At 40.9% G+C, this 15475-nt stretch overlaps 1 protein-coding gene across 5 annotated transcripts in view; it reads left to right on the top strand.

Annotated features, from left to right (window-relative positions):
• MCPH1 (microcephalin 1) overlaps positions 1–15475 on the top strand; it is a 242378-nt gene that overhangs the window by 33139 nt on the left and 193764 nt on the right. For 2 of the 5 annotated variants that reach the window (XM_026508495.4, XM_044387566.3), the window contains exons 4-8: positions 229–316; positions 3489–3603; positions 9064–9207; positions 10131–10211; positions 12304–13482. In XM_026508495.4, the coding sequence (XP_026364280.2) occupies positions 229–316; positions 3489–3603; positions 9064–9207; positions 10131–10211; positions 12304–13482 (1607 nt within the window). Of the gene's footprint in view, positions 1–228; positions 317–1399; positions 2929–3488; positions 3604–9063; positions 9208–10130; positions 10212–12303; positions 13483–15475 lie in introns of those variants that run through there. The other 3 variants (XM_057303505.1, XM_057303507.1, XM_057303506.1) reach the window with 3 other exon arrangements.

The raw sequence follows: 15475 nt of genomic DNA, 5'->3' as shown, positions 1-15475 counted from the left end.
CTCAAATAAATCTTAAAAAAAAAAACAACATTGTAGAGAGACTATTTTGGAAAGTTGAATTTATGTTGCCCGTTGTGTTTGGTTATAAATGTACTTACTTTAAAAGCCATTTCTGTTAACATGGCCTGTGCATCTCTTAAATTGCTAACTGACATACGTGCCGACGTAATGCTGTGTGACTATAACAGGGACAAATGCCCATTATGCTCTATCGATTTAATTACACAGATGCAGGACAGCTGGAGCGCACATCGATGAAGCACTCTTCCCTGCAGCCAATACTAGGGAACACCTACCAAGCCTAATTAAAAAAAAAGTAAGTATGTGATTTTGACAGTTGCAGTTATGGCAGGGTTTTTAAGAAAGTTACAGACATTAGTGTATCCCCTAAATGCTTTGATGTAATTTGTAAGAAGTGGACGAGCTGTCTGCCTAGCAGAAAACTAAAAGTTGCCAAGACACTGGCAGACATGCAGGTACACTGGGAACGGCTTTGGAATTCAGTTTGTTAACGTCTGCAGCAAAATACCTTCGTTCTGCTGTTTAGCTGGAGAATCTCAAAAGTCAGACGCAGAAATATCCAAGTTATTTATTAAATAATGAAGTTATTTATTATGGAAAATCCACAGTGCAAACATAAAGACACTGCTTTCCTTTGAGATCTAGTTCACGTTTGATCCACAACATTTTCCCTCTTTCATTATTTAAAAGTTTTAATTGTGATTTCTTTATTTGAGGTAAACCGGTTTACTAGGAAACGTCAGAGTTGCTTTGTTTTCACATGAGTATCCCTGTTGGAGAGGAGATTTGCAGACTTTGTCCAAACTGAATGAGACCCGTACATTTCCTGTAGGTTAAGGAAGACGTTCCCATGGGCATCTCAGATTTTCTGTAAATGGCAAATCTCGTATCTCGGACATTTCAGTTCGGGAAGCCGGGATTTGCAGCGCATTGATGGACAAACTTAACTCCAGTCTTTGTCCAGATCTCCTTCGATTAGAGGTGAAATAGAGCCTCTAAGTCTCCACTCTCTGTGATATGCCAAGCAATGGCTGTGTCTACTCTTTTACAAATAAAGGACTTATTTATTTTTACTTTTTTTTATTATGTTATATTAGTTACCATACACTAATTAGTTTTTGATGTAGTGTTCCATGATTCATTGTTTGCATACAACACCCAGTGCTCCATGCAATTCGTGCCCTCCTTAATACCCATCACTGGGCTATCCCACCCCCACCCCCCCCCCCCAGACCCTCAGTTTGTTTCCCGGAGTCCATAGTCTCTTATGGTTCATCCCCCACTCTGATTCCTCGCCTTCATTTTTCCTTTTAAAACACATTAATAATATGAGTTGTATTTTCATCATAAAACATAGCGTAAACACAGATAAGGCAAATACCTCTCTTAATGTGTCTTTCCTCAAAATAAGCAATTTTTGGTTTGACTTGGGTCCTTGTGGATCCGATGGTCTTCAGTACATGTACATTACAGACACACACACACGTTTCGTACGAATGAGGTTCTACTGTGTTACATGTATGGTCTGGGAGATTGCTTTTTTCTTCTTCATGTAACAGTGTGTGTTTGACCATTTCATGACAGTATACGTAGCCCTTCACTCTTCCATATATTATATGGCATCAGCGTGTCTTTCTTGGATCCATGAACCCTTGAATCATTGTTGGTTTTTACTAAGCACGTTGTTTATGTGACATGTTTGAGTTTATTTCTCCAAGTGGATTATCTGGAAATGAAGTGACTGGGTCAAAATGTACATGCACTTTGTAACAGTTCCACAATAGTGTAAAGGACTACCTGTTTCTTGACACAGTGACTAGGGCTGATATTATTAATCTTTGTCATTTTCCCTGATCTGAAGCATAAGTAATGACTGCTTACACACTTCATTTAAATGTCTACTTGTGCCTGAAAACTTTCCCTTTCCCTTTCCCTTTTTTAAGTGCAGTTGCGAAGTGAACATGACTTCAGACTGTATTATTTTGGGCTCTTTGACAAGGTTCTCAGCTTCACTCTCCTTCCTTCTTTCTGTTGCCAGCCTGACCCTCTTGTTTGCTGTTCTTAAATTCACCAAGCATATTTGTGATTTAGAGCCATTGCATTGCATATCTGTTCCCTCTATCTGGAATACGTTTCCCCCAAACTTCACGCATGTGACCATTTTCCTAACTTCAGTAGGGCTTTGTGCCAGAGTTCCTTTCTCAGGGAGACCCCCTCTGACTACCCTGTGTACAGTAGTGGTTCCTTTCCACTGTGCCAGCTGTCCTGATCCCACTCGCCTGCTGTTTTCCTTTTTATCTGTAGGACTTACCCCTTTCTGACATACTGTAATAATGGTGGCAGTTAGCTAGGGTTCAGTGGCTAACGGAGATTCACAGGACCATTCACAGGATAATGCTTGAGAATCCGGGGAGCACCCTGGGAACAGGGAGGCCAGGGGGAGACTCTTGTGCTGGTCATGTACCCCTGTTGTCAGTACATTATGTCCCCCAACAGCGGAGCCCTCCCACTGGTGATAAGCAGTTGACCAGCTCTGGGAGTACAAATGCCCCCAAATGCTCTGGACTCATGGTTACAAAGCAACATTGTTCATTAGGACATTGCATGCTGTGCTTGTACTTTGGGGAAAACAGTTCAGGCTAGTTCCAAGCCTGCTGGAATTAACCGTCCTGACACACATAACCTCTATTTTACTTAATAATGATGTTTATTTTCTGTCATTCTTTAGTAGAGTATGAGCTCCTGATAGCAAGAATCCTCTTCTGTTCCAAGACCAGTGCCTGACACATATATCTTTGTTAACTAATGAATGAGAGCAGGATGCTCAGTCAAGGACACAGTGCGGGTGTGGGAAGTTCACCCAAGACTGTCTTTGGGTGTCAGCCTTGGGCTTCATTGTCACACCGTGTATGTGTAGTTTGAGTTTTGGGGTTTTACTGGCTGAATAGAATTGATTTAAAGGTATTAAGCAGGATTCAATTTTGGTTCTTTTCTTTGGTTGTTAGAGAATAATCGCTTTTATACTTTGTTGCCATGTTATGGTCTTGGGGGAGGGGGAAGGAGAAGAGATAATGTAAGAGTAACAAAATTAAGGAAAACGACTAATTTTGTGTAAGAACCTTCATGGAAACTAAGATTGCTGGGATCCTGAAAATGCCTCAGAAAATGTAGCCTAGAGTAACAAAATTAAGGAAAACGACTAATTTTGTGTAAGAACCTTCATGGAAACTAAGATTGCTGGGATCCTGAAAATGCCTCAGAAAATGTAACCGAAAGTATTTAGTCTTTCGGTTCTGCTGCTGTTCTTACAGAGGCACAGAGAGACGGAAATACTTCTGTTTCACATGCAGTGCAAGGAATGCCTCTGTCGGAAGGTTTTACTTGCAGGGTTTTGAAGGTATCAGAAGTGTGGGGAGCAGGCTGTCTTTTTACACAATAGTATTCATATTTATGTCCTTTCTGCACAGCGGAAGTGTATGCAGCCTAAAGATTTTATTCCTAAAACACCAGAACACGATAAAAGGCTTAAGAAGAAATTTGAGAAAATGGCTACAGAGCTACAAAGGCAGAAGAGCAGACTGGGTGAGTCCAGAAATCCGGCGCGGTCCTGTGTACCTGTTTTAGCCGCCCGACGGCCAGTGGCGCCTGGGCGGACCACCTCCAGCCTGCAGGAGACTGGACCGTGCCTGCTGAGGGCCGTGGTGTGAGCTCAGGGGCCAAAGTCTCTGCCACTCACTACATCAGTGGAGATTTCTGCTTTCAGGAATGATTATAGAAAAACAGATTTTGACTAAGAAGCCCTGTTAGAATAAATCCCTGTTCATTTCTTTGTTACTTTATATCTCACTTTATGTTTTTTTGGTCTTTTTGTTTTATTACCTAGAATAGGGAGATGTTAGTTAATATAAGCTTTCCTTTATTTCACCTTAAATATATATAATTTTTAGCTGTCAATTATTCCTCAGTAAAGCTAAAAAAAAAGAAACACATTTCGTCTTTGGGCTTTCATAATACCTGTTTATAAATAAGCCCACAGTTGTATTTTTACTCTTTTAAAGGTATGTTTTCTTCTAACTTTGACTGTCTTTTGTTTGCTTTTTTTTTTTTGCCTTCAGCAGTTTGAATTTTATGCTCATTGGTCCAGTTTTTTTTTAAAAATATCCTACTCGGAGTTCACAGAGGTGCTTGAATTCTTTTTCCCCCTCTGTGCATCAGTTTGTATATTGTCTATTGACTTTTTTTTTTTTTTACAGTTCACTAATATGTTCTTCTGCTGTGTCTAATCTGCTATAAAATCCATCTGTTCAGTTCATAATTTTGGTTTTTATTTTGCAGTTCTAGAGTTTCCGATTTTTTTAATAGATTTTGTTATTAAATCACATTTTTTCTTTTCAATCTTTCTTTGCTTCTATCTGCATTATCTAGAATGCCTCTGTTGTTTTGTATGATGTTTTTTTTCTCTTGCTTTTTGTGGTATACGTCCTGTCTTTTAGTAGGAATGATGGTTTGTTTTTGTAATTGAAGGCAAGTCATTAGTTATAAAATATGTTTGAAGCTCTAGGCAACATTATTTTCTTAGACACAAAGTTTCTAGTTTCCTCTGCTAAGCAGATGGAGTTGGGCCTTGTTGGCTTTATCTGGACTGATTTGAATAGGAGCATCACTGACTTTCAGTAAGGCTTGGTAGACTTCTGATTTGACATTGATGCCAGAATGTGGCCATCTAGACCTTTCTCTCTTTTTTTTAAAGATATTTATTTATTTGACACAGAGATATCAGGGGCAGAGGAAGAGGGAGAAGCAGGCTTCCCACTGAGCAAGGAGCCCAAGGGGGACTCCATCTGAGGACCCTGGGATCATGACCTGAGTGGAAGGCAGACGCTTCACTGACTGAGCCACCCAGGTGTCCCCATCTAGACCTTTCCTCTGAGAGCCTGACATGATAACTAGGATCTCTTCCCTTAACTGGTTCTGAACTCCCATTTTCATCTCTCAGCGAAAATACACCACGGAGAACTTTCCACCATTTCACAGAAGAATTTGACTTACCTTTTAGTATCCTGCCATTTGTAGCTTCAGAATTGGGCAACTTTCTTGAAGATAAAATCGCATGCAAGGACCAGTTTTCTACTACACCCTGTTTAGTGGGATTTGGTGCCGCAAAGCCTTTGGTTTTCTCTTTAGTTTGTTGATACTGATAAACACTTAGCTTGTGTCTTTGTTTCTCAGCAACTGCTCTCTGCCTGGTCGGAGACTGGACCTTCAGCTTCTTGCCCCAGGGCCTTTAATGAGTCCTCCTGGGGGTAAAAACATACGCTTGTCCCCTGGCCTCTCAGTGCTCCTCCTCTCCAGAATCTTGACTCCTCTGATTCTGGTCTGTTCAGTAGTTCCCTGATGCTTTTGTGTAGACATTATTTGTATTTTATATAGATCCTGTATTTTCTTTTTCTCTGTGTAGGCATTATTTGGCTTTAAGATACTTTATTTCTTTGTCTTAAATTACTTGTAAAACCTTAAAGCACTTGAACAGTGGTACAATCTCTGTTGTTTATAGATGCATTTTGCACAAGGCTACAAATATCACATAATGAACTTGGGAGATCAGTTAGCTACATGTTTCAGTTCTAGTAGCAACAGGCTGCTTCTCTGGAATCAAAAATAGGGAAATTTTTGTCCTTATGTGTTTAATGTAGAGTCTTTTCTATTCTTTTTTTTTTCTTTTTTGAAGTATAATTGACCTAACATATTAGTTTCAAGTGTATGGCATAATGATTCACGGTTTGTGTTATGTTCTGAAATGGTCACAAGTCCAGTTAACATCTGTCACCATACATACTACAAAAATTTTTTTTTCTCATGATGGAACTTTTAAGACCCAGTTTCCCAGCTACTTTCAAATATGTAGTATAGTGTTACTAACTGTAGTCACCATGCCATTCATTACATCCCCATGACTCACTCATTTTATAACTGGGAATTTGTACCTTTGGAGCTCCTTCACCCATTTTGCTTATCCCCGCACGCCGGGGCCTCAGACAACCACCAGTCTGTTCTCTCTGCCTATGAGCTTGGTTGTTTTGGTTTTTGTTTTCTGATTTTGTTAATAGATTCCACATATAAGTGACATCATACAGTATTTATCTTTCTCTGACTTATTTCACTTAGTGTAATATGCTCAAGGTCTATCCATGCTGTCACAAATGGCAAGATTTTGTTCTTTTTTATGGCTGAGTAGTATTCCTCTGAGTGTGTATCCCTGCATGTGTGTGCGTGTGTGTGTACGCACCATGTTTCTTTGTTAATTCATAGATGGACATGTAGGTTGTTTCCATGTCTTGGCGATTGTAAATAATGTTGCAGTGAACATGAAGGGGTCAGATATCTTTTTGCATTAGTGTTTTCCTTTTTTTTTTTTTCTTCAGTGTTTTCATTTCTTTCAGGTAAATAAATACCCAAAAGTGGAATTACTGGATCATATGGAAAGTTCAGTTTTTAATTTTTTGAGAAACCTCCATAGAGTTTTCCACAGTGGCTGCACCAATTTACATTCCCATCAAGAGTGCACAAGAGCTCCGTTTCTGCACATCCTTGCCAACACTTGTTATTTTTGGTCTTTTTGATAATAATCATTCTAATATGTGGTTAGAATCTCATTGTGGTTTTGATTTGCATTTCCCTTAATGATGAGTGCTGCTCTTTTTTTATGTACCTGTTGGCTATTTGTATGTCTTTGGAAAAATGTCTTGTTTAGATCCTCTGCCCATTTTTAAAATTGGATTTTTTTTTCTTGCTAGATGTATTCTTTTAATGATTTATAAAAATACTTTAGAACATCATGAAACTCTAAGTACCATATGTGTTTTTTGTATTTTTTTTTTGCCTTTTTCACTACCGAAATTCAGTGTTTCAGACCAATCCCAACACATCATTGATACATGTAAGCAATTTCAGTAACTATAATGCATAGCATAGAAATAAGCACTAATTCCTCTACTTTTTTGTTGTAGTGTGTATTGCCATGTCACAAATTCTCTGCTCTGTATCTTGAAATTTTTCATGTAGAATTATGAAGCTTTATTTTAAATCTGCTATGGTAACGCAACAGAATTGACTAGAACATTTAGCTTGTATAGATAGTGCTGCCAGATAATTTTCTAAAAACATAGCCTTTATCATTTGTTTTTGTGCTGAGTCATCCCTGTGTCTGAGAATCAGGTCTCTTTCTCTTGGTGCCATGCTGGTCCCTCCCTAACAGCCTCACACTAACTGGTCTACTGTGCTGCTCTGGCCGGACACATGGAGCAATAACTCTTGACATCCCTTTCTACCTGATGCCAGTTACCCACCGCGATCCTTACCCCTGCTTCTGAATGATTGCTTGACTCCTGCTGATTTCTAAGCATCAACCCCATGGGAACCCTCCTAGTGGCTCCTTGACTGGCCCCTAGAGGTGCTGTGTCCTCAACCATCTGTCACCTGTACTTGCTGTACTTGTGTCTGAAGGGTATAAACCAGGAGTCAGGTGCACACCGCACCCCGGGCTTCCACTTCCTCAGGTCACCCTATGGGGAAGTACCTCGGATGAAACCCTATGTTTCACCTGCCCTGCAACACCGCACGCCCTCTGTGATCGGGTTTCCCCTACAGCCTCAGGTCAGCCGTGTACCACTCTCCTGTCAGCTTTGTACTCTTGCCTTTTGGGCCTTCTTCTTACACCAGTGATGGTGTACTTAAAAAGAATTTGGCAAAACGGTACTAAAAAATTTTTTTATCTTTTTGGATCAAGTTTGTATCTTAATAAAAATTGCCTTTTAAACACTACAAATATAAGGTATTACAGATACAACTGACATGTCTGCAATATGGCAGAAGTATAGTTAGAGTTGTTCAGGCTTAAAAGTTGCAAAGGAGAAGACACTGAATGATTCTTGGTCTTTTTATTGGTGGGTGAAGGGAAGTGGTCAGAGCCCTGAAGTTCTCATTGAGCATATACGAGGTATGGATTCCAGAAAAACGCATACCTGTGCAACCACACCCAATTTAACCGTCATTTCATGGCTGAAGGAGTCCTGGCCCCAAAGTTGATATGTGCGTCTGTTGAGGGTTAGAGAGGGTTGGTTAGTGGTGGTGGTTTCTGAGACCCAGAGTAAACACTACTGTTAGAGGCAGAACTGTTTCTGTCCCATCTTAGGTTCTCAGCTGGGACTTTGTTATTAAAAGACAGATTAATGGGAGAAGAGCAATACACACTTGTAAGTTTTTTGTGACATGTGGGCTGTCAAAGGAGATAAAATCCCAAAGAATTGGTAGAATCTTAGTGCTTGTGTTGAACAAGGGGAGGCAATTGCGGAAAAGTAAGCTATAAGGGAACCAAAGGAGGGTAAGAGTTCCTTTAACAAGGCCTGTTTTACAGAATTCTCTTGGCTTCAGTGCCCCATCTCTGGTGATAAAGTGGAAGGGGTGCATCTTTCAAAGGGGAGTTTTATCTCCTGCATTCAGGAAGTAGCTTGGGGCGGGGGTGGGGTGTGTCTGAGCACCTCTCTTTCACCTGCTGTGATTTAAGTGCATTTTGCTCAAAATAATCCTTATGCCAACGTGGCATGTTTGGGGTGGCATATTCTGCTGCTCTCGTTAGCGTTTAGGAACCAGATTGCATTCTGGCTTTACCTTCTCACTAGTTGTGTGATCCTGGATATAAACATGTTATTAACTCTTGCGTCTTGGTTTCTTCATCTTTACATGGGGAGACTGATAAGCTGATGCACTGGGTTTGGGAAAGGTTGAATGAAACCGTGCACGTAGTGTGCTTGGCGCATGGACGTTCCTCAGCAAATGTCAGCCAGCAGTTTTCACGCCAGTGTTACTGCACGTGGGGGTGGTGGGGTGAAGTGTAGCAGTGGGTAATGATGTTGCAGGGGATGAAGAAGACCATGGGGGTGGAGGAGGGGGGTGTTCCTCGAAAGGAATCATATTGTTGAAGTATTAAGCCTTCTGGCCTTTTTTTTTTTTTTTTTAGCTAAATAAATTTTTGTTTATTTTCAGATAATGATGTACCTGTTCTTTTATTTGAATCTAATGGCTCATTGATGTATAGTCCCACAATTAAAACGTGCGCCGGTCAGCACAGTACAATGCAGAGGAGGTTACAGGAGATGAAGGAGAAGAGGGAAAACCTTTCCCCTACGTGTAAGTGCTTGCATTTTGTAAAGTGAAAGTGAGGCAAATTGCCTGGTGAGTAAATTGTGGTGGAAAGGTGTTTTTTTTTCTCTTTACCTGGGTATTTTAGTTGTTTCTTGATTCTTAACAGATTTTTATCTATTTCTGGGTAGACTTTGTTAATATTTTCTTCCAGAAAATGCTTTTGTTTCATTGAGATTTTTAAAGCCTATATTGAATTTATAGTTTTAAAGCATATATTTTAAGCACATATTGGGTGTGTAGTTTTGGATGTATACATTGAGAATCCTATTTTTTATAGCCCCTTTGTAATTTTTAATATCTTTGGGATGTTTTCTTTTAAAGAAAATCAGGCTCTTCTTTTGAGGGAATCTACTTTAGACTAAATATCTCATGCATTAGTTTTTGTTTTTCTTTATTACTGTTATCTTTAAAAAAATTTTTGAAGATTTTATTTATTTATTTGAGAGCGTGAGAGAGTGAGCAAGCATGAGTGGGGGCGTGAGGGAGAGGAACAGAGGGAGAAGCAGACTCCTTGCTGAGCGCAGAGCCTGACCTAGGGCTTGATCCAGGACTCTGAGATCATAACCTGAGCCGAAACCCAGAGTCAGCTGCATTAACCAACTGAGCCACCCAGGCAGCCCTCAAAGTCTCTTCTAACTTTAATTATCCTATGATGTAACCCTTTTTATAACCTGATATATGTAGATTATTTTTTATGAATCTCATCATCTGTAATAGATTTGTGCTTATTGTTTTATAAAAACAAAAATAAGATTTTTGTGCTTATTGTTTTATAGTAGGTCTGGGATATGAAGTACCAGGCGTGAGTTGATGTTTGTGTGGAAGAGCAAAATGAGTAGGCTTACCATGGGCTTCGTCTACTAACATGTCAGAGTTGTATCTGATGAAGTGTGCGGTTTTGTTTTCAGCTTCGCTTGAAAAGTCTCATGATAACCCAGCTAACTCCCCGGGTGAAGCTTGGAACATTTCCCATGATACTTTGTGTTCAGGTAAAATTATTTTCTTTTCTGTGATATATTTAAACTATGAGAATATGATTTTCTTATTTGGAGTTTCTTCTGATGTCAAGAACAGTTGGTTAAAAGCTAGAATTCATGAATTTCACCCTGAAATTAGGTCTTAAAATAAAAAATAGGTATTGTAATACAATTAGGGCATAAGAAATTGCATGAGTTAAACCTCCTCTTCGGCTCCTCTGGTTTTTCTCCTAGGCATTTGCTTTCTTGGCACAGAATCAGTTGCTCATTTTTTTTAAGAAAATCGTGTTGTACGTACTAACTTGCATGGAGTATACACTGTGTATAACTGAGAACAGTATGAGAGCTGCTTATTTCACACCATGGGTAACGACTCTATGCAACATGTGATTGAAGGCAGTCAGTGAGGTGTGTAGAGATCCTTAGAAAATTTAGAAGATAAAAGGCAGAATTTCTGCCTAGAAGCAGAGCGTTGGAAAGAATAAAATAAGGGTTTTATATTGTACATTCACTTGAAATGTGGGAGCCCTTGTTTCACGTGGAATGATGGTTTTTCATGCTTATGTAGCTTTCTTTTGAGTGAGTTTTAAGAAATGTGATATAACCACGCAGTTTCGCCTGTGGAAGGGCCCAGGTAAGTAGCAGAGCTGTGAAAGCCACAGCAGTGGCAGATGACAACAGGAAGGTGTCAGGAGTTTAAGTCACAGCTTCCTTTTCAAGTGTGGCCTGTTCTTGTAGTCTCTTTGGTGTGTGTCTAAAATTATTTATCCATCTGTCTTAAATAATCTCCATCTTTTTATTTTTTACTCGCACTTATTTTATACAAGGTGGACACGAGTGCTAGTAACTAACACAGGTTTCATTTTTGCTGTCTTGGGTGCTGGTCTATGTGTCTTACGTGCTGTACCTCATTTAACTCTCTCACTAGCCGTACGAAGTACATACCATTGTCACCCCCATTGTGTTCATGAGAAAACTAGGTCAGAGAGGTCAGACAGCTGATAAAAGTTGACACTGTTTGTGAGTGGCTAGCCCAGGATTCGAACTTAGGCAGTCTGACCTCAGAATTTATGCTTCATGACACGCACACTGCTTGTCAGCTTTTTGAAAAGTGTGCTAAGTTTGTTTGGCTGCTAGTGCTAAAATTGTCCTATATTTCTAGCTCCTCCCTTCAAGACTTGCAGGCTCCCTGACTTGGTGTGGGGACAGTGCCACCTCCGCTGGGGCCTCCCTCCACTCCCGGCTGGTTACCTCTGTTCTTCTTTAGAAGGAGAGCCCTTAGTAGTTTTGGGATAGAGGCTTCAGATTCCAGAAAATAGTGCCTGTGTTCTGGGAGCTTCTAGTCCAGTGAGAGGGACAGATAAGAATACTACTAATAATAGGACACATGCTTTTGGGAACTTCAGGCGGAGTTCTGCGTAACAGAGGAGGATGTGTGCAACTAGACTTGGTGAAGCGGGAGGATTCAGAGATTTTTGACAGCCGAGGTGGGTTTCGAGTAGGATTGACCCAGATTAAAGTGTGGAGTGAAGGCAAGGCCTGGAGGGAGAAATGTGTGTACAGTTTTCAGATGGGTGGCAGCCTAGCCATACACTCAAGAAGTGTATAAAACACGTGGGAAGTCAGAACCCTAAGATCTCCCAGGTGGTTCACTTTTGAGTATAAATGCAGCATGAGGACTTGCATGGAGGACAGAGGACTTAGGTGGGCTGCTTCATGGAAGGCTAGACCTTGACGTAGATGGTAGCATTAGTTCTTACTTTTTAGAATTATTGACCTCCTTGAGAAATTAATGACAAGATGTGGATGCTCTTCGTGGAAGAAAGTGCACATGCATATGAATGTTCAGGAAGTGAGCGTAACGGTTTTAGAGGTTTGTCCCCGCCTTCTTCACGGCCCCCACGCCCTCCATGCCCCATTCTTTAATGAAGAATGCTCGCCTGAAAGTTGTCCTCAGGTGGAAATAAGAAGAACCAGGATACGGTTGGTACTCTTTTTAACCAGTAGCTATGTTTAAGAAGTATTGCTTTATCGGTTAACTGAGAGTTACTTTTATAATAATTGAAACCATTTAAGTAGTTAATTCTTCATTAATACTTTCCAGATGAATCCTTTGCTGGTGATCTGCACTCATCTTTTGACAATCTCTGTGGAAATGTGAGATGTGGAAGTCAGGAAGGGAAACTGGGAGGAATTGTGGATGAAATTAAAAGTGATGTGTGTGTTTCATCACCTGTGCTGAAGACAAGATCTCCTGGTTACCTCAGTCCGTTAACTCCTCAGAAACCCATGGATAGTCTTTCCAAAGAAGAGACTGGCCGGTGGGGAGATGCTGTGGGTGTGGTTGTCACCCTGGACAAGCAGCAGTCCGAGGGAGAAACCAGGATGATGTCTGACGAGAAACACAGCTTGTCCCCTCTGTTATCTGCAACCAAACGCTGCCCTTCAGGACATTCACGATCTGAGAGCTCCTCAGCAAGGAAAAAAAGAATGTCTGAGAGGGTGAATGCACCCCCCAAAGAAAGACTGAAGAAGAAGAGGTGCGGTGGGAAGCCTGCTGGGCCGAAGGGGCAGCTGTGGAAGTCGGGACGCCGCCTGCAGCTCCTGGCCAGGCCTGCTGTCGAGGCTCCCGGCTGCGGGGTGTCTTCGTACGATGATTATTTTTCACCTGATAATCTCAGGGAAAGGAGTTCAGAGGCTCTTCTTCCTGGACTTGAGCCATCCGCAGGCCTTGCTCAGTTCAGCTGCAGGGGAGGTCTTTCTCAGAGGGAGAGGAGAAACATAATGCAGATGGCTGACTTTTCCTGCATTGGTAAAAATCGCAGGTTGGTCAACATGACCGATGTAACAGCAAAAACTAGCTCCAGTCTTCAGAAACCTACACAGGACACAGCAGACGCGGTGTGGGGTTGCCTGACCTCTGAGGGAGTGTGTGCCGCTGAAGGAACCCCAGGCCATTGTCAGCAGGCTGGTGCTCAGAGAAGAGCAGGCCCGTGCACAGATATGGATGATGAACCGGCTCTGTCACAGGGGTGTGGAGGGGAGGGACTTGGAGGCGATTTCCCTCGACTTGGAGGCGATTTCCCTCCTCTGGAACGAAGCAGCGTGGAAATGACAGGATTGCTGGACGTGAGAAGTGTGCAGAAGGAAGATAGCACTTCTGGAACGTGGAAGTCCTCAGGTGCTGAAATGCAGCGTGATTATGAGCTTGATTTTGTGGGTGATCGTACTGTGGACAAAGCTGCAGAAGAAAGGGAACACTCAGCCAGCAGACACGATGGAAGTATGTGAATCTCCTTTACAAGTACCTTTGTTGTAGGAATATGTGCTGGTGTGTCCGTCTTGTCACGTCATCACCACCTTTCCATAATTAAAATAGTTTCTTTTTTCCTCTTTTTAATTTTAAAGAATGTGCGTGTGTGTGATATTTTCCAATGATGCATTCTTTAGGGATAGGTAGCTTACCATCCTCTGGAATTTCTAGGTGCTTGGGTCAAATCTGCTGTTAGGAATACATCCCTCCCAAGTCTTTTCATGTAGGTTCCAAGAGTGAGGGATGCCTACTGTGAGTAGTTGACTAGAGAGGACACTTCCTTGTCTCTGGAGCCTTGTAGTAACGTGATGTACACTGGGGCATTCTGCTAGAAGATTTGAGGCTATTTTAGAAGGGAAATTAAGGTGGTGTAGGCATTGGTTCCATCAAGAAAAGAGAAGGAACAAAAAAGGAAATGTGGAAGTACATTATCAGTATTTATTTTGATGAAACTTTGGGCAATGTTAGTTATAAAGAGAAAAACATTTTTGCTGAGGGTAAGAAGTTCATTGTAACAGGCCTTGTTTGGCTTCTGTTTATTTTGCTTTAAGCGTATCACTTAAGTAAATTTTCTCCTGTGTGTAATTTAATTGTGACCATCTCGTAATGAATTCTGTAATTGTAGTAATTGTATCAAAAGTGGCAACAGTAGAAAACACTTCACACTTTCTGATGACAAGCACAAATTAATGTCAGCAGTCAAAAGTGATGAAATCTTGAACTTTAACCATCTTTACCTAAAGATTAGGCTAAAATTTTCATAAGACCAACTTTATTTCTCATTATTTGTCTGCTGTCTCCGTGATTTTAACTGCCCTTTTCAAGATGGGAAAGTTATGGGTGTGGAAATAATCACTGATGTATTTCTTTTCCTTGGGTATAAATTCCCCAAAATAGTCTCACAAAAGAATTAATTTCGTATGTTTTTAACCTTATTTTTTATATCCTAGCTTTCTGAAAATATATAAAATTTGACAAACTATATTTTATGTTGGGTTAGGCTTAGTATGTGTTTGCAAAATATTTATTTTAAAATCATGTTGACTTTAAGGTTAGTATAAGTCAGTAGATATATAGAAGTGTTTTGGTAGTTAAGAATATCCTGTTCTTAAAGCTTACATTCTCATTTTTCTCAGTTTTTATCTTGTTTATTTTTAAAGCCTCTGAATAATATTTAATGGCATGCAAATATAAATTAAGTGAAAAAAAAAGGCTGGTTTCAGACAGTGTGGTGCACCCTGTAACCCCAGTGCTGTTAAGAAAGAGTGCGGTTCTCCTTGGAAGCAGGATGTTCTAGGACTCAGCCCCATGTGCACAGTCCCCTGGGGTCTGGGGCGCGTGGAGGACTATGGGGGCTGGCACTGGGCCTTCCAGGAGAATAGATTTCAGCTTCACATAATGGGGTCTGTCACACAGTGGGGTGCAGCCAGGGCCCTACGGTCACTAAATTTTACTCAGAGATGGAACAGACGTTCTGTGTGGTCTAAGATAAAGATATCTTTTAGAGTCGCCTTGTTTTATGTCATTCCACAGAGATGGAAGATGATCGCATTTTAGGGCAGGAGAGACTTAAGTATCGTCTAGCCTCAATCTGATCCCTTTGTTTTAGAGTGACGGAGTCAAGACCCCCTGATGTTTTAAATTGTCTCTGACTCCCACCTCTGCCTGGGAGTCTACCACAGACAGAAGCGTACAGCCTGCAGCTTCCTTTAGACAGTCCGTAAGGGCTGGAATTGTGGAGCGCTAAAAACACTCTGTACATCAAGCGGTACCTCCAGTCTCCTGTGTTGAAATAAAAGTCTTTTTTCCGGTTTCTGTTTTCAGTTCACTTGTACTCATTGCCGTTGCTGATCGCTAAGGTAGATACTGTGCAGTTAAGGGCACAGGAACAAGTTGCAGAGAGATCCACTAATAAATATGAGAAGAACGGACAGGGGGAGAAACTGTTAATTTTTCTTCAATC

This window comes from Ursus arctos, unplaced genomic scaffold (assembly GCF_023065955.2).
Source record: "Ursus arctos isolate Adak ecotype North America unplaced genomic scaffold, UrsArc2.0 scaffold_27, whole genome shotgun sequence".
NCBI classification, from domain to species: Eukaryota; Metazoa; Chordata; class Mammalia; order Carnivora; family Ursidae; genus Ursus; species Ursus arctos.
Note: the sequence above shows the minus strand (reverse complement) of the source record. Positions and strands in the feature narration are given on the sequence as shown.